Here is a 23,327-nt window from a genome sequence, read left to right as displayed (position 1 = left end):
AGAAATGTTGTCCCTCATATAAACATGGATTTTAGACCCCTAAGACCAACTTTCAACATTTGTGGTTTGCAAGAATGTCCTATTAGCAGGGATCTGATTCATTGAGAATTGAAGAGTCCTAGCTTGACTCATACGCAAAGAGGGTTAGCAGGTCGCAAACAAGAATGTGCATGGAAGATTGGAGGAAGAATGCATCTAGGGTTTCTTCAACGTCGAGAGAGAGAGGATGCAAAAGAGTTTGCAGCTGAAAGAACCCTTGAAGGACTAGATGTTATGATTTATTTTCACAACATAGAGGCGAGTTGTGAAGATTCAAAGAGTAGTGCATGAATTTTGGGGAGTTACTAATAAGTGGAGCAAAGGGATGGGTTGTGTTGTCTGCAGGCATGATGCAACAACGACTCAAGTCGAGGGTTGTCACTATGATCCTCGACCTCTCTGTTCTAGCTGTCTCCTAACAACAAGCTATGGAGTGTAGTCCCAAATGCAAGACTTGTTGGAAACCAACAAGTCTGGGAGACACGATTGAATGGCCCAGCCACTTGGTTGATTTAACAAGACTTATAGATTAGATTAGATTTATATGTGAGACTAGTGCCTTATGGATTCAACTTCTTTCTTATTACCAATTAGATGCCAAGTAACCGGATGAACAATCACTGCTTGGATGCTTGACTATCCTAGAGGAAGTGCAAATCCTACAAGCTAGGTGAAATGCAGAATCTTGGTTGATTTTAAGTTAGATGCCTATTCTAAATGTAACATTTCTATTAACTATTTTGGAACTAGTCTCCAAAGTAGGTTGTGGGATAGAAGCCAACAGGAAGCAAGCAAATGCTTGATTAACAACAGATCCCCCTGTGTTTTAACCCCTGATACCTCCGACACTATAGAGATTGTGGCTCTGATGACTGCAAGATCACCATCTTAACCACTAAAGAGGTGCTAATTCCCTCAAGCTAAAGTGAGAAAGGTGGTCCTACTGTCTATCAACCAAACTTATTCTTGGAGGTAGGTTATTAGATGCAATACTAGTCCTAGAATGAGATGCAAGGATTATGAGTGCTTCTTGAGTTAAGATTGTTTAATGTTCTTTAAGTACTTAGTATTGATTTGATCTTAATTTATACCAACAAGTACTTATCAATAAGATCCAATCTTAACCATGAGAAAATGTGCCAAGTTATGAAGTGCCAACAATAAACAAGAGATGTTAATGATACAATTGCTCAATAACCACAAGATGCAAGATCATTAATGTGCCACAGACAATAGATGTTAACCTTAAATCACAATTTTAATGACAATTTGGAGCACTTGTCCTCTTAGAACAATTAGCTAATGATTATTAGACAACAAGATCAATTCTCTTTAGACAACATCAACAAGATATTCAATTAGATTTAGCAAGTTCTTTGGCTACTTAGATTCTTTGCTCAATAATTGATTATCACAATGCCAATTAGATCACAGCCAAAATTCTTTATAGATCACTAATAAAAACCAATTGGAACAAATTACTTCAGAGTCAATACTCAAATATCTTAAACCATTCAACACAATTATGAGATTAGAGCTTAATGCTTCAAGTGCTTTATGAGTGAGTCTATTAGTGCAAATTTTATAACCTTTAGAGATTATAAACTCACAAGAGACAAGCAAATATTAGTATTCTTATCCAAGATTACCAATGCCAGTGATCTTCTTCACAATAACAAAGCATGAGCTAGAGAAAACACTTCAAGTTACTTATGATCTATTGATATTTAGTGGGCAATAGGACAACAATGAATTATTTGTGAAGTCGGTGAGCTAATTAGTGCCAAATGCCAAAACAGACCTAAACTTTCAATCTCTCTTAGTATAGAATGCAATCAGTGAGGAGACACTTATGTCACTGATATAATTTCAGACCTTATGATGCATATATGTCAATCACCAGAACTTGAAATCTTACTCAAACAATAATGCCAAATTTATTCAATTAGTTCCTTAATGTGTGAAGCAATTTATGAATGATTCTTTAGAGCATTTTCATAAGTACTTTATCACTATTAGAACAAGATTAGACTGTTGTGGGTAAACAATGAGGTGAGTAAGGGTTTGAGAGGCAAACCAATGGCCCTAGGCTTAGAAGAAGCTTGCCAAACCTGCCCCAATTTTGTCAATGATTGGAACACATTTGGTTGCCAATAAGTCTTGCATTTCTATCTTTCATAAAGACTACCCCCCATAGCATGTTATTGGGAGACAACGAGAACGGATAGGTCGGGGATCATAGTGACAACGCCTGACCTAAGTCGTTGTCGCACCATGCATGTGCAATCTGAGCGACAATAGGCTGGACATAGTATGAGAAAAACACCAACTCTAATGAATGATTCATAACGCTCAACTCTTATGAACACTCAAAATAACACTTAACTTCGATGAACATTCAAAATAATGCTCAGCTTTGATACCATTATCAAACTAAAAGAATAACCCCACCAATGAATTTTCAATAATCTTAAACTTTGCATATATACAAATGGTTGTCTACTCATTTCATCTACAATGAGGGGCTCTTAGTCTTTCTCATGACTCAATTTTGTCAACATTCTTATTATTTATTATTTATAAAGACACAAAAATTTCAATGGGCTATGTATCCAACCCCTTTAATATGGAAAAAAATTTATTTTGAAACAAATTTCCATTATACATGGAATTTTGGAATTTTGATTATAAAAACCCCAAATGAAATTTTGATTTAGTTTCATTATAAGAACAAAGTTTTTAAAAACAATGTTTATGGAATTCTGATCATAAAATACTCTAATTAAAATTTGAAATTGGATTTTGCTTAAAGTGAAAAAAACAAAATTAAAACATTGTTCCATTGTGGAATTTTAAAAACAATGTTTATGGAATTTTGATCATAAAATACTCTAATTAAAATTTGAAAATTGGATTTTGATTAAAGTGAAAATTGGATTTTGATTAAAGTGAAAAGAACAAAATTAAAACATTGTTCCATTGTGGAATTTTAAATGGAATAATTTTTGTTTAATGTCCATAAAATTTTGAAATTTCGATCATGGAAAACCTTAATTAAATTTTTATTTAGTTTAAAATGAAAAAAAAATTAAAGTTAAAATTAAAATTACATCACTGCAAGTTTGATTGATTATAATAAAGCTAAGTTCATGTTGGATTTTTTTGGGTTAAATTCATCTCCGAAATTACACATAAAGTTCATTGTTACTGCACCGACGTTCATTTCTCCATGTTTTTGGACATTGTACTCTGAATTTATATGGTAAACAAATAAAAATTTACGAGACATTTTCAAAACTACAGAGACAAGTCCATTGTCACTGCACCCACGTTCATTTTTCCATGTTTTTAGGTGTTGTAGATTAATTTATATGGTAAACAAACATAAAGTTTACAAGACATTTTCAAAACTACAGAGATAGATTAAATGGAGTAGGAATAGACATGAAAACGAAGACAAGTCCATTGTCACTGCACCCACGTTCATTTTTCCATGTTTTTAGGTGTTGTAGATTAATTTATATGGTAAACAAACATAAAGTTTACAAGACATTTTCAAAACTACAGAGATAGATTAGATGGAGTAGGAATAGACATGAACCCGAAGAAGAAGTGAACAACGTATTACACCAAACAAGACAAAAAATAAGCACAGTACAAGCGAGATTAGACGGAGTAGGAGTAGACATGACCCGTGAAGAAGTATTAGACAAATATATGACACCAGACAAGACAAAAAATCAAGCACAGTACAAGTGGAATTAGGAGTTGAAATATTCTGCGCTGTGATCCAATGCTAGAAAATAAATTCACCATAAGCCGTGGACCGACAGAGCAAACCCCGATAGCCACTCAAAGCGACAACTGCAACCCATTGCCTGTACTCAATAACTGTATGTGGCAATTTAAAAAAAAAAAAAACATACCAGGATGGTCCCAAGTCCTCGAAATTTACCTATTTTATTTGTTTAAAGCTAGTTGAATTTGACAGCTTTCTGGGCTTACAGTGCTCTGTGCAATAATGTAAAATTGAGGGTCATAGCTCTCCACAGATAATGATATGATGGAATGATGCATAATATCTTAATCTTATGGCAGTCCCTCATTTCGGCAGAAAACATTCTATACCTCATTCTGCAAAGCAGCAATCGTCTCGGATTCAAGGCATTGAAGAGCTGAAGCCAATGGCATACATGACATATTTCAGTTTTGAGATCTGAGTACAGTATGTAAATGGTTTCCACTACCTTTTCCAATCACTTATAGCAATTCAGGTGAACATGTGTAGCATTGATAAGATGGAATAAAAGACAAGAACATGAAAGAAACTTTTTAACTCCCAACCTATGTCACAAGGTTCGTCGAACTTTAACTTCAAGTTTCGAATTTTGGTGAACCTTAAAAAAAGTTTGAGGTTCAGGAATCTCATCAAACCTCAAAGCCATTGATGAAATCCATAGACCAAAACTCATAACTTCATGTCACAACTCAAGCTTGTAATTTATCCTTGCAGTTTCCATGCCCATGATAGCATGCATTTTTGATGTTCACTGATGTTGATTTCTTACTATTTTATCCTATAATTCATTATATATATATATATATATACACGAACCTAATGGCGAACCTCATCCGAAAATTCAAACTCAAGCCAAACCTAGTCATTGTCAAACCCGAACAATGTGACATTGCTCCCAACAACTTCCAAATGAATGATAGCTTTCAGGCTTCAGCATATTCAGTCTCAAAAGGGGGCTTGATAAAGAGGTTTATTTGTAACCATCCACAATTTGAAAGATGCCAAGCATTTCTTCATCGAGGAAGATAGCATCAGCATAGAATTCTGAAACAGAAATGGTCCATTTTGACTTTTAACTCCCAAGATCTTCCAAATGACTGATAGCTTTCAGCATATTATGTCTCAAAGGGGCTTGATAAAGAGGTTTATTTGTAACCATCCATTAGATGAAAGATGCTCAGCATTTCTTCATCAAGGGAGCCAGCATCAGCGGAGAATTCTGAAATAGAAATGGTCCTTTCATTTTGTACATAATTCTAATCAATGTTTATGTGGCCCTTCATTTTGTACATAATCCTAATCAATGTCTTATGTAACTTAATGGTGTAAAATCATACATTGTAAAATTGTCATCAGATTTATCTTCAAGCATGAAATCTTGAGTATGAGAAAGAAACTTTGTAACAATTGTACTTTTATGTACGGGTGAGACTCTCGGATGAGGCTCAAAACAAACTATGTACCTCAGTTTCCTGCTCCAGAAGGCCATACAAGTATTTTGGCTTTTATTTGACAAAAACAAAACTATTGGGATCAGGGTGCTGACCTTCCATGTGTCCTAGAACATGACAAAGGGATTCAAATCCTAACTCCAAGAAATTTGATACAAGTTGATAATACTAAAGTCTCACCTTAAGAATATATTTACAAATAAAATGACTAGGACTGATGTTTGTATTCAGCCTTGAACTTGGTCCTCGAAGGAGCTTTGCACTCATTATTTTTGTTCTTCATTATGGCTTGTTCATGTCTGATCCATTTCTGCTTCTTCTGCTCTGATTTCTCCTCCTCTGATATAGATTCTTCCTTGATGGTTGGCAACAACATCATTGTTGTTGCCATACCAGAATTCACTTGGGCTTGACCTGTACTGTTATTTATTGCCACAGCCACCGTTGATGCATCCGATCTCCCATTCAATGCCCGGTGATTATCACCTCCTGTAGTCAATAACAATGACATATGTAAGAAATGATTACCTTCAAATTTTAGTTTGGTGTATACATATACACACATATAACCCATTGAATAGTACAATTTAAGAGAGTCATAATCTAGAACTAAATCCCATGACAGGGAATTTGGTTGGAGGGTTTACTTTATTCTGGGCATTTTTTTGGTTAACAAATTTAATGTAATAATGGAGGAATCATGTTGAAAAAACCTTTATGATTAATGAATTTAATTCTGCAGGAAGAATTGGCAACAAATAATCCATCAAATTCTGGTAGTCAATTTCCATGCTAGCTACTATGATTCCGTGCTTGGTATTTCTACTATGGACTCTGTTGTCTCTGCGCCTGGTGGTACGTTTGAATAACATCTTCATATATTCTACTTGTACCCTACTTCAAAGATTTCCCTCAAATTTGAAACGTAAGTAATGGATAAAATTGGGTTAGAGTGATATATAAATACAAACCTGCCTTAGATGCAAATGAAGATAACTCGAGCTGATGGGATTTCCCGTTTGCATTTGCATTTTTTGCATAATCCTGGTGATTCTGGGGGCTTATTGCAGTTGCCCCTTCAGAGCCTTCACTCACGGTTTCCCACTCTGATTCAGCTTCCCCTTCTTGTGCTTCTGATGGTAAAGAAGAAGAAGATGATGACGACTCAGATTGATTGTGATCCCCGTTGAAGACCGATATATTTCCATATTTTTGAGCAGCATCAATGAAGAGCCAAGCTGCATGCATCTGCTTCCTCACCATTTGGGCAGCGTAATAAGGGATCTTAACATATTTTTTATCAGTGTAGCCATTCAAGATGGAGCACTCGTTGATGAACATAATAGCATCAAGCAAACTCTCCTTGGCCAAGCCTTTCATGTCATAGGCTTGAGCTCTTCTCCACAGGCTCTTGCTGTGGCTGTTGACCGGGTTGGAAATGGAAAGTGCTCTGGTTGTATCACTGATTGCCGAGTCTGAGTCATGTAGAAGAAGATGGCATTGTGCTCTGTTACTGTAGAGAACCACTCTTTCCTTCCTAATCTTCAAGGGGCACAAGGCTAAGGCCTCTGTGTACTTAGACACAGCTCCTTTGAGGTCCCCAGTCGAGAATTGTGTATTCCCTTCCAGTTTTACCACCATAGCTGCTGCTCTTTTTACACGCAGATCCTCTTTCGACATTCTTTGTTCCCATTTCATTCGTTGTCTTAAGCTCCAGAGCTCATCCAGAAATTGCCTGGTAATTGAGGAAGCCCTCTTGGAAGAGTTATGTGTATGTGAATTTGCACGTTTATGTTGTTTGAGTAGGACCTCTGTAATCATCTCCCCGACCCTTTTTTGGTCTCCTAAGGTCTCCATCTCTGCCAAATCTACAAGAGCTACTATGGCTTTGTCAATCACCTGTTTAAAAGAAATACTAAATCAGCATGCCAAGCAGCAAGGTAGCTAACATAGAAAGCACGCTGATATGGGCCTCCCAAGCTATGGTGAGGATATGGGTGCCTAATACTGAATCAGCGTGCCAAGCAGCAAGCTAGCTAACATAGAAAGCAGGTTGATATGGGACTCCCAAGCCATGGTGAGAATATGGGTGTCTAATAATAAATCAGCATGCCAAGCAGCAAACTAGCTAACATATAAAGCAGGCTGATATGGGCCTCCTAAGCCATGGTGAGAATATGGATGTCTGATACTAAATCAGCATGTGTAGCAGCAAACTTCGTCAATCATTTGTTTAAAAGAAATACTAAATCAGCAAGCCAATCAACAAACAAGCTAACATAGAAAGCAGGTTGATCTGGGTATTCTAAGCCATGGTGAGAATGTGGATGCCTACTAAGCAAGGAGTTATGACGAAGCCTCCAGTTTCACCAGCTCAAAATAAAAATGAACAAATGGAAAGGGAAAAAACTAGGGCGAAAAGAATTGTGAATTTGACCTTACCTTACTTCGCGTGTCATGATCCTGAAGCAGAAGTAGCAGGCACTCAATTGCCATGTATTGCCAATCATCTGAAGACCGCGCGGTATTACAAAGCCAATCGACGATCTCCCCACAGTCCGCAATGAAGCTTTTGCCCACTTTGTGATAACACAGAATCCTCAGAAGCCCAACACCAGCAGGAGAATTCTCATTCACCAGGCCACCCCACATCTTGGGCAGCTTCTTCAGAAAACCAGGCCTGCAAATGAAGGGAACGAACTTATCCCTGTAGGCAAAGCAATTGAGCAGATGTAGAGACCAGCATTGCAGCTGACTTGCCCATTCCTCAGCCTTCCTGTTCTCCATCTCCGTCCCACCCATCCCTCTGGTCAACAAATCACAATGATACCGCGGCCTCTTGCTTGGCGGGCATTGCAGGAATTGTGTATAGACAATCTCCAAACACCTGGATGACAATTCCATGGCCAATTCTACAATCTCTTTGCACACAGAGACTGCAATAAACGTGGTCTGGTAAGTAGCCAAATGTCCCAGAGCCCTCACTGCGACTCTCTGCTCTACCCACGTCATTCTCCCCCTCATAAGCTCAACCAAAGGTTGAATTACTCCTGCTTCCACTGCCATCTCAGCGAATTCCTCCACATTCATGCAGTAGGATCCAATTATATGAGCAGCATAGTAAGGAATATACACATTCTGGTCACTCAAAAGCCATCTCCTGTCCTTAAGCCCCTTCTTGATCAGACATGCCATGCACTCCATGATGCCCAATTTTGGGAATTCTGGATCATTGGGCTCTGCCATTGCTATATTCCACAGCCCACTCATCACCAGCACTTGCCCGTGCTCGTTCCTGGATGGCATTTCCTTGAAGTATTTGGCGATGGCGGCGCGCCGCTTGACAGCATTCTGCTCCTTCATGATGCAGAAGAAGCAGGCCGATGCAGGGCTGCACATGTCCAGCTTAGGACACACTGTGTTGCTGTGCAGGCCTTTCTTCTTCCCCATATAGTGGAGGGTTGGTCTTGCCTGAAAGCACCTGAAAGGCGCTACCAGGTTAGTCCTGGCCGAAAGGTTAATCTAGTTGATTCTGAAAACCAAATTGGTCTTCAAAGCTCAAAAAAGCTAGTCTAAAAGACCTTATTGGATTGGTCCTGACTGAAAGTTTCACCAAGTTAGTACTGGAGGGCCTTCTCACTGAAGGTCCTGCCTGAGAGGCATTATTGGATTGGTCCTGGTCCTGACTGTTCTGAAAGGCCTTATTGTAGTGGTCCTCACTGAGAATTGTTTTCTATTTTGAAGCTCAACCTCGACATAACTGTCCTTATTAGGCACCCAAGTCGCCCTGACTCTCAGGCCAAATACAAATTTTACGAAATGATCAATCTTCAATTACAGCAAATTGAAAAGCCACTGCTGTGCCACTGAAAGCAAGTAAACCAACAACCGCCTGAAGACTTTTGGGAGGTCTCTGTTACTGTTCATAACAATGACCTTTCCCTGTATTGTGACAATGGGCACTACCAAATTTAGCTTGTAGCCATTTCCAACCCTACCCATAACATTTCCCACTATCACAGACCATTATTTCTTTAATCAAATTCCTCCATGCGCCCACAATCCGTTTTCCAAGGCATCCTTGTTTGACTTAAACAATAACAGTACATCTCTGACTGTATATCAAAATATTGTGTATCAGACGACTAGTATTGCTTTCAGCATATGGGTTGCTCGAGACAAATACTGCACATATGATATGTATATTCATTGAAAACCATGAAACCAAACAATGATGCATATGCGTTGAAAACCATGACAACAGGATAATGGCTCACTGAATTCCCCAGGAGAGGAATTATATGGAATTTGATGGAATAGGACGGTTGGATAGCCATGCCCATGCTTGCTTCTAGAAGCCCATTCACTCCTACCTGTAACGATGGGATTTGTTTATAGTGGCCCTCGCACCAGATGTTATCTCTTCTGAAATTACAGAGGAATAATATTTTCCCATTTGTGAACAAATGGGAAAGTGTTGCGTTAGTGCATGCATTCACATTTCTTGTTGGTTCGGGCAAAAGATGCCTTTTCATCATCCTCGTCATTTTCATTTTATTTCCTGTAGCTTGCAGTGCCACCATCAAGTTTTGTCGCCATCAACAAAAAGCAAAGAATATGGCAGTTCATTGGTTGCAGGGGATTCTCTTTTTATTTTCTTTATTCTATTTTTGTAAAGGGACCTGTTGTTAAAGCCATGATGGCAATCAGGCTCACCACACCCATAATATAAGTGTGTATAAGTGTGTTTTGTTGAGAGAGTGTTTGTAGCGTTAATTTGGTTTATTTTATGTTTAGTGGTCGGAATTTGATTTATGAGATTAGAGACTTTATTTGTTTAATTTTTTTTAATTTAAATATAACTTTTTTTAATAATATAAAATAATATTTCTCAATAATATTTTAACAAAAATAATTTTTTTATCTAATTTAAAATTATTTTTAAATTTATTTAAATGTTAAATAAAAAATTTCATGGTTATTATAAATTGGATGAAAGTGATGGATTAATGATCGATACCTTTGGTCAGAGTCTTAAGTTCCACAACTATTATAAAAGCTATCGATGGCTGATGAAAGTGATGGATTAATGATCCATGCTTTTGGCAAGAGTCTTGAAGCAAGACTCATGTAAATATAATTATATGAAATTATCAACTTTGTACCTTGTTGGTGATTATGGTCCTCTTCCACGTTGAATCATAATTGTGTTGTAAAAAATGTGGTGACTTTGTAATTATGGTGGTGGATATTGATAGTATTTGCGAATGATGCAATTTAGAAGAAGTGGCCTTGCAGTTATGGTGGTGGATATTGATAGTATTTTGGGAATGATACAATTTAGAGGAAGTGGCTTTACAATTATGGTGTGGATATGATAACATTTGGGAATGATGCAATTTAGAGTGAGTACTCTTGTCGTTGAAGAAATTCAATTCTTAAATCTCCATGTTCACAAAGAAGATCGCTCACTTGGATTTCTCCAGTGTTGGAGAGGACACATTAGACCTGATTTCATTAAGATGGATTCTCCATCTGATAAAATGTGGACTCTTTTAGCTTTCAATTTCTACATTAAGAGGAACACAATTGTTATCCAAGAAAATGACAGAGCTCAAAGTCATAATAAATTTTCAAATTTTATGGGTCTTTTAGTTTATTTGATTGTGTCATATGATATGATATGCATTTTTTAAATGACCAAAAGTAATCCTAATATGTTAGTGGTTTGGTTTAGTTAATAACAATAGCTATAAGATATGATATGCATCTTTGAAATGACCAAAAGTAATCTTAATATGTTATTGGTTTGGTTTTGTTAATAACAATAGCTATAAATGAGAGATCATATTATTTTATTATAAAATAATAAAAATATTTCTCTAACCCCCTCTCTCTACATAATTATTTTATTATAATATAATTTATTTAATATTGTTTTAACTTCATTTAATAATTTAATTTTAAATATTTATTTAAATTTTAAAATGATATATAAAATAACTATTATTTTTTTAATAAAATAAAATAATATTTATTTATGTTCAAAAATATAAAAATTTAAAAGCAAATCTATTAAATATTTAATATTCAACTTTTATTTGTTAAATTACAATTTTCATTAATGAGTTTTCTAGTAGAAATAATGTATTTTATTTTTATTTTTTATTTCCAAAGGAATGTTGTTTACCTTGTTATTAGCCTAAGGAATATGATCCCTAGAGTAATAATAGGGTTAACAACATTACTAGAAATACATGATGTCTCTTCATCCACCTTATATTATTTTTAGATGAGATAACCAATTGAAGATAGGTTGTCTAATCATACCATGTTTCTCATAAGGTAAGGCATGGTCTTTGTGGATGATAGAGTGTTTAAGCTCTCTGCATCTTTTTAGGAGAATTTTTTTTGAAAATTGGTTTGTGTGTATGGTTATTAGGTTTTTGTTTTTCATTTTTTTTCTTGTAATAGTTATTAGTTTTTGTATTACCTTTTTTCAAAAAATTTGAAAAAAAAACAATTTTTAAAAGTTATATAGTTATTTAAAAAAGTTATTTATATTAAGCATTAAATAAACTTTTGCATATATAATAATGCTCACTATATCATGAGAGCTGCTCACATATGACTGCTTATATTTTATGCCAAACCATTATATGAACATATCTTTCGCATGGAAACATCATTTATTATGTTTGGTATATTTGGGCTTTTATTCCTTTTTAACGTATTTTAATTAAGTCAATTCAAGTTTATTAGTGGGTGGGATGAAAGGTGAAGTTGTGCACTTGCACGCTTTCACATTGTAATCTCCATGTTCAATATCACAATCATAAGGAATTAATGCATACCTTTATCCCTTACTATCACCCACATGCTCACTCATAGGAGGAGTTAATGTACACTTTTAACACTTATTCTCATTCTAACCTTTTTTTGGGTCATCAAAATGTCATTTTTGTACCAACATTTTTCTTGATTTTTAACCATTTTCCGCTTGTTAGTAACCTTGAATTAAAATCATTTTAACGATATATGCGGAATTATGTTATATATTTTCCAATGCATTTATTTTAGTATTTCTAAGTGAATTTATGATTAAATATTAGAAAAATAACATGTTTTCACTTATATTTGAAAGTTGAGTGAGTTTTGTGATGATTGTAGGCATATTTGAAGATTTCAAACAATGCAATTTTTTACCACTAAGGTCCAAATTCAAATTTCATCTTCAACCTTTGAAGATTTGATGAAGATTTGGGAAGATCACTCAAGTATATTGGATGGAGAAGAATCATGGAAGATTTACTATCAAATATTTTAGAGATATTTGTGGAAAGATCTTTAAAAATATTACTTGTTAGTTATCAACAATTGGTCGTAACCACATGAAATATTTGTGGATCTAAATTTATTATTGGTTATCTTAGTTTTTCTTGTATAAATAAGAGTGTCTTCTCCATTTCAAAGAGAGGGCTCTTGGAGCATATGTCCATATTATGATGGAATAAATAAAACTTCTTATATTTCTTTTCACATAGTTTGTATTTATGATTTCTTGTGAAAAATAGAATATCTGGTCTGAGCGCAGTACTAAGAGTTTCATAGGAAACAAGGAACCTTACAACAAGGATCCATTGCACAAGGACTTCCATTACCATTCATTTTACTTTATGTTTTGATTTCAATATTTAAATTTTGAAATTATTTCTTGCTCTTATAATTTAGTTTGTATATTACAATTTACTTTATGCAATGTGTTTTATTTATGCAAGGTTGTTGTTTATGTAAAGCATGTTTCATTTAAAGAATTTATTTATTTATGAAATGTTTTCTTAGTTGACTCTAGTGGATAAGATATGAAACACAATTATCATTGCTTTTACGCAATTTTAGAAGTTACAACATTTCACTTGCTCAGATTAAAATTGTAATTGAGTGTACACATTTAGAGAGGCCACAACATTTCACTTCCTGAGATTAAAATTGTTAGATAATTGTGAACTACACTTGCATCATAGCAATAGGTTTTCTGTTGCAGTAGAATGTCGTTTAATTTCATTTGGTAAATGGATTCCTACAGATATTGTGCTTATGATTCGTAAGATTATGAACTTTGGTTGGCAATTTAACTCAATAATTTAAGTTAATTAAATTACCTGACACCCTCGCCCTCATGAGTAGTCATTTAGAGGTAAAGATGGCAGTAGGTTAACATATGATTGATGTTTAATTCCCTAAATATATGAATAATCATTTAAAAGTGGATGTCAATTGGATTTATCTTGGGTGGTTGGGAGGAATGATTATTATCTTGTCTCCCAAATTTTAATTCCCACATGTGACATGATGAGCTTTGTTGTCATGGCTTTGAACCTTGTTGTTGAGTCTGAGCAATCCCTTGAGGACCATACATTTTGAGTAATTTCAAAGAATAATGAACTTCCTAAAGGAACTTTTTTAAAGTAAACTAATGATATGATTGCATTGAGAGTAGAGAGGTGCCTTATATCCTAGTAAAAATAAACTAGTGTGAATCCATCATAAACCCAGATCTAACAGGCACCAAGCACCAAGAGGGGTCAAATTTCTTAGGATGTATTTTTGTCATTTAATATGAATGAATTAATACATGGCATTGAAACAAATGATTAAAAAAATATACACCTGAAGAAATTGGATCCCTCTCAATACTTTTAAATTTTGGTTTAAGATAAGTTTACATTGGTTAATAAATAAATTTACGACAAGATTTAGACATTCAATATACCTATATTAGAAATAAGTTCAAAAATTTATAATTAAACATATTGTGTGTTCAAAGTGCACCATACATGAAAGAAAATGAAAATGTGGGAAAATAATACAATAGAAGCATGATCAAAAAAAATATCCAAAACAAATATTTGATTAAATCCAAGGAATATTGCAATACTTTTGACATTGTTATAAGAATTGTTCAATGATAAAATCTAACCCAATACATTTATAACATACATTGGCATGCAATATCATTCTTAGCCTCACTACACTCAAATCATTGACCTAAATTACCAAATTAGAATCACATCTCCCTTGTCAATTGACATAAGCCTTGCAACATTCTCTCATGGTTGATGAGTCCATAGACTATTCTTCAGGGTTCTAGATATGTTCACAACCTTTAGAAGTGGAATTTGGATAAACTTCAGTCATTCAAACTTGAACCTTTCGTGAGTGTTGCAACCTCTTTTATTATCCTAACACTAGCCTAAATTCATCTTGATATCCCTTTATATATCTTCCTATGGTGATGTAGCATTCATAATTGTAGGATGTCAACAATTGATCTTGGAAGACAACTTTTTTCTTATCCTTATTCCATACAATAATGATAAACCATAAATTGTCATTTCCTTACCAATGATGTGCTGCAGAGGGATTATGAACCATGGCAAATCATTGAGGTCAAACAATATCCAAATCTCCATCAAATAGTGATGATTTTAAGTAAGTGGTTTTATTTTTGGGTGATCAAGAATTTCCAGCTATCTAATGACACCTATCGATAAACATTAAATACACATTATTCATTATATACTTCCAATGGAACTAATCCTTCATTAAATCCATCTTCATCTCACCATTCTCTTTGGTTGTTGGTACTACTTTCTCCACATCTTTCAAACTACATGGTCGTAACTCACCTTTGTCCTCCACCTGTATCATTGTATATGAATTCAATACCTACACCGTACTTATCTTCTTCAAGCAAGTTCACCCATTATCCTTCCTTCACTCAACTCTTTCATTTCTCTCGATTTTGCAAGTTGCACACACACCATTCTTTATAACATTAGGTTGTCTCTATCAAGGAATCTTTATTAAATCACAACATGGCCTTGTTTTCTTCCTTCCCCTTATCCTTCATATGAAGTAGCCTATATTTTTTGCCTTCTTTCTCAAATTGGTAAGTGTTCCATTTGCCATCAAGTTATATGACATGATTAAACTACTATGGCTTTTTCAACAAGTTTTGGAAGATATCCATTGGTGTCACATCATACAAAACATCATCATGATAACTTCCAATTTTAAAATTTATTATACAAAACATAGTTACCAACTTGATGAGAACTACGACCTCAAAACAAGAACTCTAGCCCTAAAAACCCATAGTTTTAGGTCAAAAACATTGAAATCAATGCCTATTTTGTAAAGTGGTTCTACTGGTAGCACCTAATTTTCTCTAAAGGTTAATATTAGCACCTTTTGCAAACATGGCCTTAATAATATCATAATTTTTTTGGAAAAAAAAACCACCATATTGAAAGTTGCACTGACCATAGCATCCTTTTAATTTTTTAGGTTAAACTCTAACTCCTTTGGTACCTCTAAACTTAACAATTTATACCATTACATCCAAAACCAAAACCTTGAAATCAACCCCTAAATTAAAAAGTGGCACTTCTAGCAACATCCCCCATTAGGTTTTTGAAATTGACACTGACAACTAGGACTCTAGATCCAAAATCTTAAAACCAACCATATAATAAAAAAGAGTATCAATAAAATCCTATTTTTAAAGGCTTAAATTTTTAACATTTTAAAAACCATAACCCAAAAACACCATTGTTGTGAACAAAATAAAAAAATAAAGGGGAGAGAGACCCCAAAAAAGCAAAAATTACCAAATGAATAAAAAACATCATTTTAAAAAATAAAAATGTTTTTATTTATTTCAAATAAATATTTTAAACAAAAAATTTAAATAAAAAATCAAAATAATTAAAATAAGATTAAAAGGAAAAAAAAATAAAGAATTTAGCAAAATATATTATTATTTTATAAAATATGAAAAGAACATATTAATTTTTTTTTTTACTTGAAATTAAAGCATGGTGATGAGCCTCGGTATTGCAACAAGAATGTTGCAACTCCCAAGGCTACCAACTTTAATTATCAACCCGGGGTTCGTACAAACTTAAGAGGTATCGGCACTATATGTGCAACATACAATGTGTCCTTCCTTTGTTGTCATGATGTAATGAAGTGCATGTACTGAAATCAAATTCCAAACTAATTGCAGAAAATAAACTGCTTGAAATGGAAACCCTAACCTATTGCAGGAAATAAAGTTCAAGGAAAGAAACATATTCTAATTACATAAAGATCATGAACTAAATATAAAAGAAACCTAACTTAACCCTATTTATCACATGTGATGATTTAAGCTAACGGAGCATGGAATCTGATCTAGGGAGTATTAACTATTGCATGCATGTGGTAGTTAAGAAATAAAAAGAACTATTTTTCTTTATCCTTTCATTTTATAAATGCAAATGCTAATCTTTCCTTGTTCTTTGGCAGGGAAGACATGTGTGGAGGAAGAGGGGTACAATGGTTTTGATGGCTTGAAGGTCAAGTAGAGGCCTAATCCCAGCTTCAATGATGATTTTTCTCAATTCGGGCTCAAAACAGACCGCTACAAGATTTCCTACAGGATGTCTACAGGATCCCCTGTTTTATTACAAAAAACATGCCGAAAGCTTAGGAAGTGGTCTAGAAGGTGGAATGGAGCTTGGGAAAGGTGGATAATGGAAGAATAAGGCATGGAGGTGGTGGAAACTACCCAGAACTCAAGCAAGGGCTTCAAGATGGGTAGATTTTCTCAATGGAAATGACAATTTTTGCTTATAAAACAAGAATTCAGATTGAGACTTTAGTGGATTTTGGCGACATGGGTGGATGAGGCGAACGAGATGAGGTCTCCCTGCAATGTAGAAGCTCCTGCAACAACACATATTATTTTTTGCATCTATCTACAAATTCATCTATACATGGGAAAGATTTATTAAATAACGAAAAATTACTAGTCTAAAATCTAGAAATTCGAGAACTAGTGAGCTAGTAAATCTATCAAATGCTTAACCTAATCATGTGCAAATGCAATGGGGTAAATTTGTTATTAAATAGAATGTTTTTTTGATCTAATGCAAATGGAATCAACTTGATTGAAGCTCATTAGCATGCAATAAAAAAATAGCAGAAATTTATTGTTCTTTGCTACAAAGGAGTTCCAGAAATCTAGATTTGGGAATAAGAAAACTAATCCAAGTATCTCAATGATTACTATGACATTCCAAAGATTTTCCAAGGATGAAAGATGCTTTTGATCCTGCAAAAGAAATTACATCAACCATTTAACCCAATCCTACAACAAGAAATCATTAATACTAAATGCAGAAATAAAAAGAAATAAAAACAAGAGATGCATATGAATAAGAAGTGAAAAGAAGGAAAGAAAATGATACAAAAGGGCTTTGAGGCTCCTGGGATGACCAAGCCCAAGGAAACTCAAAGACCTATGAAGGAGAACAAGATTTAGAAGTTGAACATGACACCAATCTTCATTATTTTCATCAATACAATTACATCCCTGCAAGAAAATACAATGGAGCTGCAAAAATACAAGTTCTCTCCACAAGAAGACTAATAAAAATCTATCCCTAGAGGCAAATTCGACTTGGTACTTATACAAAATGATTAGGAATCATTCCCCATGAAAGGAGGAAGCTTTCCCCACCAAAATCCTTTGATTAGTGGATCTGGTTCCCAATACTAGGAATCTGCATTAAATGGTAGGGAACACATTCCTAGATTTTCTCAATCATTGGAGTTCCACAATCTGTGTCATAATTCCATAATATCTTGTTGATTTATTATTTAATATTGATCCTCTTGTAGTAGGGAGCAAGTCCTTAAATTATCTCCTCCAAATCTTCATAATCTGTCCAATATTCTCATAATATTCCACAAAAATAAATAATATTAGGCACAAACATGCAATTATTCATAAACCTTTCTAATGAATATATTAAAGTTAAAAATACACTATCTAATGAAAAAAGAGGTTTAATGTGCTGAAGGATAGTCAGATGGGCTTTAATTTATGTTTAATTCAGAGGCATAAGCCTTAATTTATGTCTAATTTCGAGGCCCATCACATGGGAAACTTCAGAGTACTTCCCAACAGATCATGATTGGTAATCTGGGTAAATCACTGGCCTTTATTTCAAGATCTCACTTCAATAGAATCAAAGAGAGTCGAACTCTTCATCAACAACAACTAGCAACAATATCAAAGAACTTCATGTTTGGCTCTAGACCACTTGAGCTAACACTTGGGGCTAAAAAGAACACATTAAAATGATTAAAAAAAACATTAAAAACATTTTTAAAAATCTAATATAATTGTTTTACATAATATAAAAATATTAACAAAACAAAATTATTAAATAAAAAGTAAAAAGAAAGAAAAAAACACTATATTAAAAAATGTAAATAATAATTAAGAAAATTATTAATAAATTTAAAGAAAATTGTAAGCTAAGTTGTTCTATTAACATTAGGGTAAACATGTGAAGCTAGGTTACACTTTTGTAAGAAATTCCCCTGAAAAATTCAAAATCGCACTTTTTCTGCTGAACAAAATTTTATTTTCATTTTTATTTTTAGTTTTGCCGAATTAGTAAAATTAATTTGGCCGAACTATTTTTGGCGTTTACATTAACGCTGACCATTAAATGGATTTTTGGCCGGAGGTGGAAAAACCAACAATATTTTTTTTCGTTCGAAATAATAATTTGATCAAAATAATAATTCAATCGAATCAATAATTCAACCAAATTATTGATTTGACCGAATTATTGGTTTGACCGAATTAATGTTTTATATATATCATGACCTTGAGGTTGTAGAAAGATTTTATGTGTTGTCAGTTTATCGTTATTGTTCATTCGTCGATGGAGGAATTTTATGCGCTATCGGTGCGCTGGAGGAATTGATTTGTTGACAACGTATGTGTTAGCCTAGAGGTTATTTCAGTTTTGTTGGTTTTTACTGGATTTTTAATGTTGTTTATAATTTTTTAATGGTTTTTTTGCAGGATTGGTTGGTGCCATTCGTTGTTGTTGCTGGAGGAATTATGCATCCTCTTCTTCCTCATGTCAGCCTCCTCGTCCTCTTCCTCTTGTCAACCTCCTCACCATCCAAACTAGGCATGCAAGAAACAAATGTGAGCAGTGATCAAATTTGAATGGATGGTCTTAATTTCAATTAGAAACATATATTCATGTAGCCTTTCCATAATGAAAATCTTAAAAGAAAATTACATTTTGATTGACAAAGGTATATTATTCTACATTTCATTTTCAATCACTTAACTAAAAAGGTAAGCACTTTTAAAGAAGGTAGCTTATGGTTGCACGTCAACGTGAGTGAATCACTGGGTAAAACACATTGACCGAGTGAAACAAAGGTCACAAAGGTCTCAATCCAAGTGACTATTAAGCATAGCATATAGAGGTTAACTTAAATGGCTCTATTTGTGTGTTTTTTAGATAATTACCACCCCGACCTACAACACTTCCCCCATTGTGCATACATATAGAAATGAGCAATATAGTTAAAATCATAATTCATACAGTTAAAGTCTTATTTCAAATTTTCAAGTCCAACTTAATTATAAAAAAGTCATATTCGATTTGGTGAAAATAACATTTTATTCCCTGTTCAAACTAGCATTTCTAATAAGAGAATATTATTTAGAGGCCCTCATTTAGTTACTTATTGGGTTGAGGGCCGAGGTTAAAGCAATAAATTCTTCGAAAGATTAACTTCAGTTATTAAAAAATTGGAGCCTAATGTAGAAATTTCTAAAATCGTGAGAGGAAAGAAACTACTCAGAAAGCTTGTTCACTTTGATTTGAAGTTGAATTGCAGCTTCACACCTAGTTGGTTACACCTCATAATATATTTTTTACCAGGTCGGTCGCATATATGTATTTTTTACCTTGAGGATCTACTCTGTGTCACCCCTGTGGCCTAGTTTAACTTGGATATGGGAGGGCCACCAGGATGTAATGGTCCAGTCATGCTATTGATTTGATCTCTTCCCCTGTTGGGGCATAGTAAACAATGTCATCCATCTTTTGGGTCCCCTTCTTCTTGGGAAAAACCTTCTCTAACCACCCAATTCTATTTGCATCTCCATATGGTGATAGTAGTGAAATAGAAATGATATTTTTGTTCTATATTATATAGTTAGTCCATGCAATAGGTTCCATTTCAAGCCTTAAGTCTTAGACTTAAGAGTTCAACCCTTAAAATGAGAATTTTTGATGATGTATCCCTTGGTATAACCTGTCTAAAACATGGAAATAATATAATTACATAATATCAACTCATAACCACATGATACTGTCATTGTATATTTTTCATGACTACTCTTCCTACTTGATTCCTCATGAACCAGGAACCTCTTCATGCCATTTAGTTGCGTAAGAAATCATTCCTCCACATAACAATCCCTGAAAACCCTATTAGACAATAACATAGATACGTGGATACATACATACTTATATAAACATTAGCATAAAAAAATCATAATCCTATCAGAAAATGACATACATACATACATACATGTATACATATAGAAACATCAACATAATCATGACCATAACCAAATTACCAGATAACATAAGGTCAAGGTTAAGAGAACTTCCTTTATTCATGCACGACATGCATCATGTTGAGAACAATAGTTCCCAACATAGTCAAGGCATATAATGCCTCAGATCCATTTACTTTACTTTTCTAGTTACCTTTCTCATGTCTGTACTGCCATGGTCCATTTACCACAATGAAGCCAACTAGTCCAAACGAATGTCATAGTCTTACCTTCCATTGCGCTCACTCATGCACGGAGATTCATTTGAGTCTTACATCACCTGTTGGGTACCACATAGCTCTCCTCGAGCTACATTAACTTTCCTCTTTCCCAACCAATTCCCCAACCCAAAACGTTAAAAGGAAAGAATGGAAACAACAACAAGAAGAAAACCATGAAAACCAATAACAACACGACTCCACAAACAAAGTCGCATAGATATGCACCAGACACAAACAAACTTGCAAATCAAGCGCAACAATCACAAAAGACCAAAAGCACAAGACTAACAGCAAAAACCATGGCTCGATCCCCATGGTTCCCAGGAAAACTCAACTAGATCCTTCTTCAAGATTTCATGACAGACTCTTGCCATGTAATCCCTTGCATCATACTACCATAAACACATAATTGTCAGTGCATAAATAAAATACACCATTCACCTTATCTTGTTGTGCCAAGCACGTTGCTTGCAACTGAACACATCCATGCCATCTCTCAAGGGACTCCAATCCTTTAATAGATCCACCTGTAGCTAAAGACTAACTAATATATCTTTCAAGTACATGTTGATGAACATAGCATGTATCCACGGTGGGTGATTCCCGGAGTCTGAGCGCGATGAACAACTAGGGTTGAAAGTCTGTAGCAGGCATTGAACTCCATGGAAGGGCAGGGTAGTGGGAGCTCCACTCCCTCCTACAAGCAAGCTATTGCCTGCCGAGGTAAGAAGCCAATGGAAGAGGTCAGAGGTCTTGCTAAATAAGGGAAAGAGAGCAGGGAAGAAGAGTAAGAGGGAGCCAAAGATCAGGAGAATAAATGCACAAAAGAAAAGGGGGAAAAAGACAAGGAAAAGGGAGCAAAAACCAAGGCACAAAAGGGACCTTGTAAACCCAAAACCGAGGTCACACCCAGAGTAGTTCTGAATGATCCTGCTCTGCAGGCACACAGGGACCACATGCGGACTTACGCTATCATTTGTAAATTCATGGGAGTATGGCCCACTGAAAAATCTTTACAGACATGGATTAAATACCATTGGAAACCAAAAGGGAGCATCGACCTACATCTTGGGTCAAAAGGATTCTTTACTATGGTCTTCACAAACATTGAGTATAAAGACAGAGTGTTTAAAGGAGGGCCCTACTTCTACACAGCTGCTGGCCTCTATATGAGGCCGTGGATGATGAAATTTGTCCCGGAGCGGGAGGCTTTCACATCAGTTCTAGTTTGGGTAAGAATTTACTCCCTTCCTCTTGATTACTGGCAAACAAAATTGTTAATAGCCATAGGTAATAAATTAGGACGTTTTGTCAAAGCTTCTGAAGCCACTAGAAAAGGAAAATACACTTCCTTTGCACGAAAATGTGTGGAAATGGATCTCTTTGGAGCTCTACCGGATGAGGTGATCTTAGAAGTTTTTAATGAAGAATGGGTGCAAACAGTCCATTATGAACATATTCCCTTTAGATGTCACAGATGCCATGAGCGTGGACACCTTTTCAAGGATTACCCTCTCAGTAAAATAGAGAATAAGAGCAAAGCTTCCACAATGAAAGATACGAAAAGCTTTCAAAAAATGAGCCATCGAGGAAAAGGGGGCAAAAGGGGACTTCAGCAACATCAAGCAGAAGGGCCTCAAGTTAAGTTGAACACGTTCCAAGTTCTCAAGGAAGAAGATGAGATGACAAAAGTAGATCAGGGAATGGAGGAAAGTCTAGAGGAGAAGGAGAGAGGAATACAAAGACCAAACAAAGAATAATAATATACAGAAAGAGGCTATGATGAGCGATGTAGAACTAGATATGGACTAGGAAATGACCTAGAGCGAGATGGAAATAGAGGACCACGAACTTCAGGAGATTCTTGATAGAGAACACCTAGATTTGGAAGGGTTCTTGAAACAGGGAACCGCAGGAGGGTTAGACTCGTTACCTCAAGAAGAGTTCTCTAGAGTACAACACCTGTACCTATGGAAAACCCAGGCTAAAGGGGAGGACAGGCAAGGTAACATGGCAAAACAGGGTAACGAAGGTGTGAAATCTTTAAAAAACACCCCAGGATTAGCACCTAGAGGCCCAGGAAAGAAACGAGGTAGAAAAAAGCAGAATGAGCTGCTAATGGAATGTGGAAAGCTAATGATAGATTTAGGTAAGATGAAAGACCTAACCAGTTACTCTTTCACAAATCTTTAATGATGAAGGTCACTTCTTGGAACATCAGGGGTCTAGGTAGTAAAAGGAAGCAAAGACTACTTAGTAACAAAATGAAATAAGAAGCTCAAAATATTATTTTTATCCAGAAAACTATATGTTCCATTCAGAGA

At 35.0% G+C, this 23,327-nt stretch overlaps 1 protein-coding gene across 1 annotated transcript; it reads right to left on the bottom strand.

Moving 5' to 3' along the window:
• Window positions 1–5,130: 5,130 nt before the first annotated feature.
• On the bottom strand, window positions 5,131–9,652 carry LOC149138956 (uncharacterized). Its single transcript, XM_089448498.1, has 3 exons — window positions 7,732–9,652; window positions 6,261–7,188; window positions 5,131–5,778 (listed from the first exon to the last, which is right to left on the bottom strand). Exons 1-3 carry the CDS (start codon window positions 8,737–8,739, stop codon window positions 5,498–5,500), a joined length of 2,217 nt encoding a protein of 738 aa, XP_089304624.1. The 5' UTR covers window positions 8,740–9,652; the 3' UTR covers window positions 5,131–5,497.
• Between the last annotated feature and the right edge of the window lie 13,675 nt (window positions 9,653–23,327).

Source organism: Pinus tabuliformis, chromosome X (genome assembly GCF_031772625.1).
Source record: "Pinus tabuliformis cultivar Carrire ecotype Pingquan chromosome X, CPIR1, whole genome shotgun sequence".
Lineage (NCBI taxonomy): Eukaryota > Viridiplantae > Streptophyta > Pinopsida > Pinales > Pinaceae > Pinus > Pinus tabuliformis.
This window is presented reverse-complemented; position numbering and strand designations above follow the sequence as displayed.

Coding starts and splice junctions, on each gene's coding strand:
- LOC149138956 (XM_089448498.1), bottom strand. CDS start 8,739: ATGGGGAAGAAGAAAGGCCTGCACAGCAACACAGTGTGTCCTAAGCTG. Junction 7,189..7,731: donor ATCATGACACGCGAAGTAAG/GTAAGGTCAAAT, acceptor TCTTTTAAACAG/GTGATTGACAAAGCCATAGT. Junction 5,779..6,260: donor TTCATTTGCATCTAAGGCAG/GTTTGTATTTAT, acceptor TATTGACTACAG/GAGGTGATAATCACCGGGCA.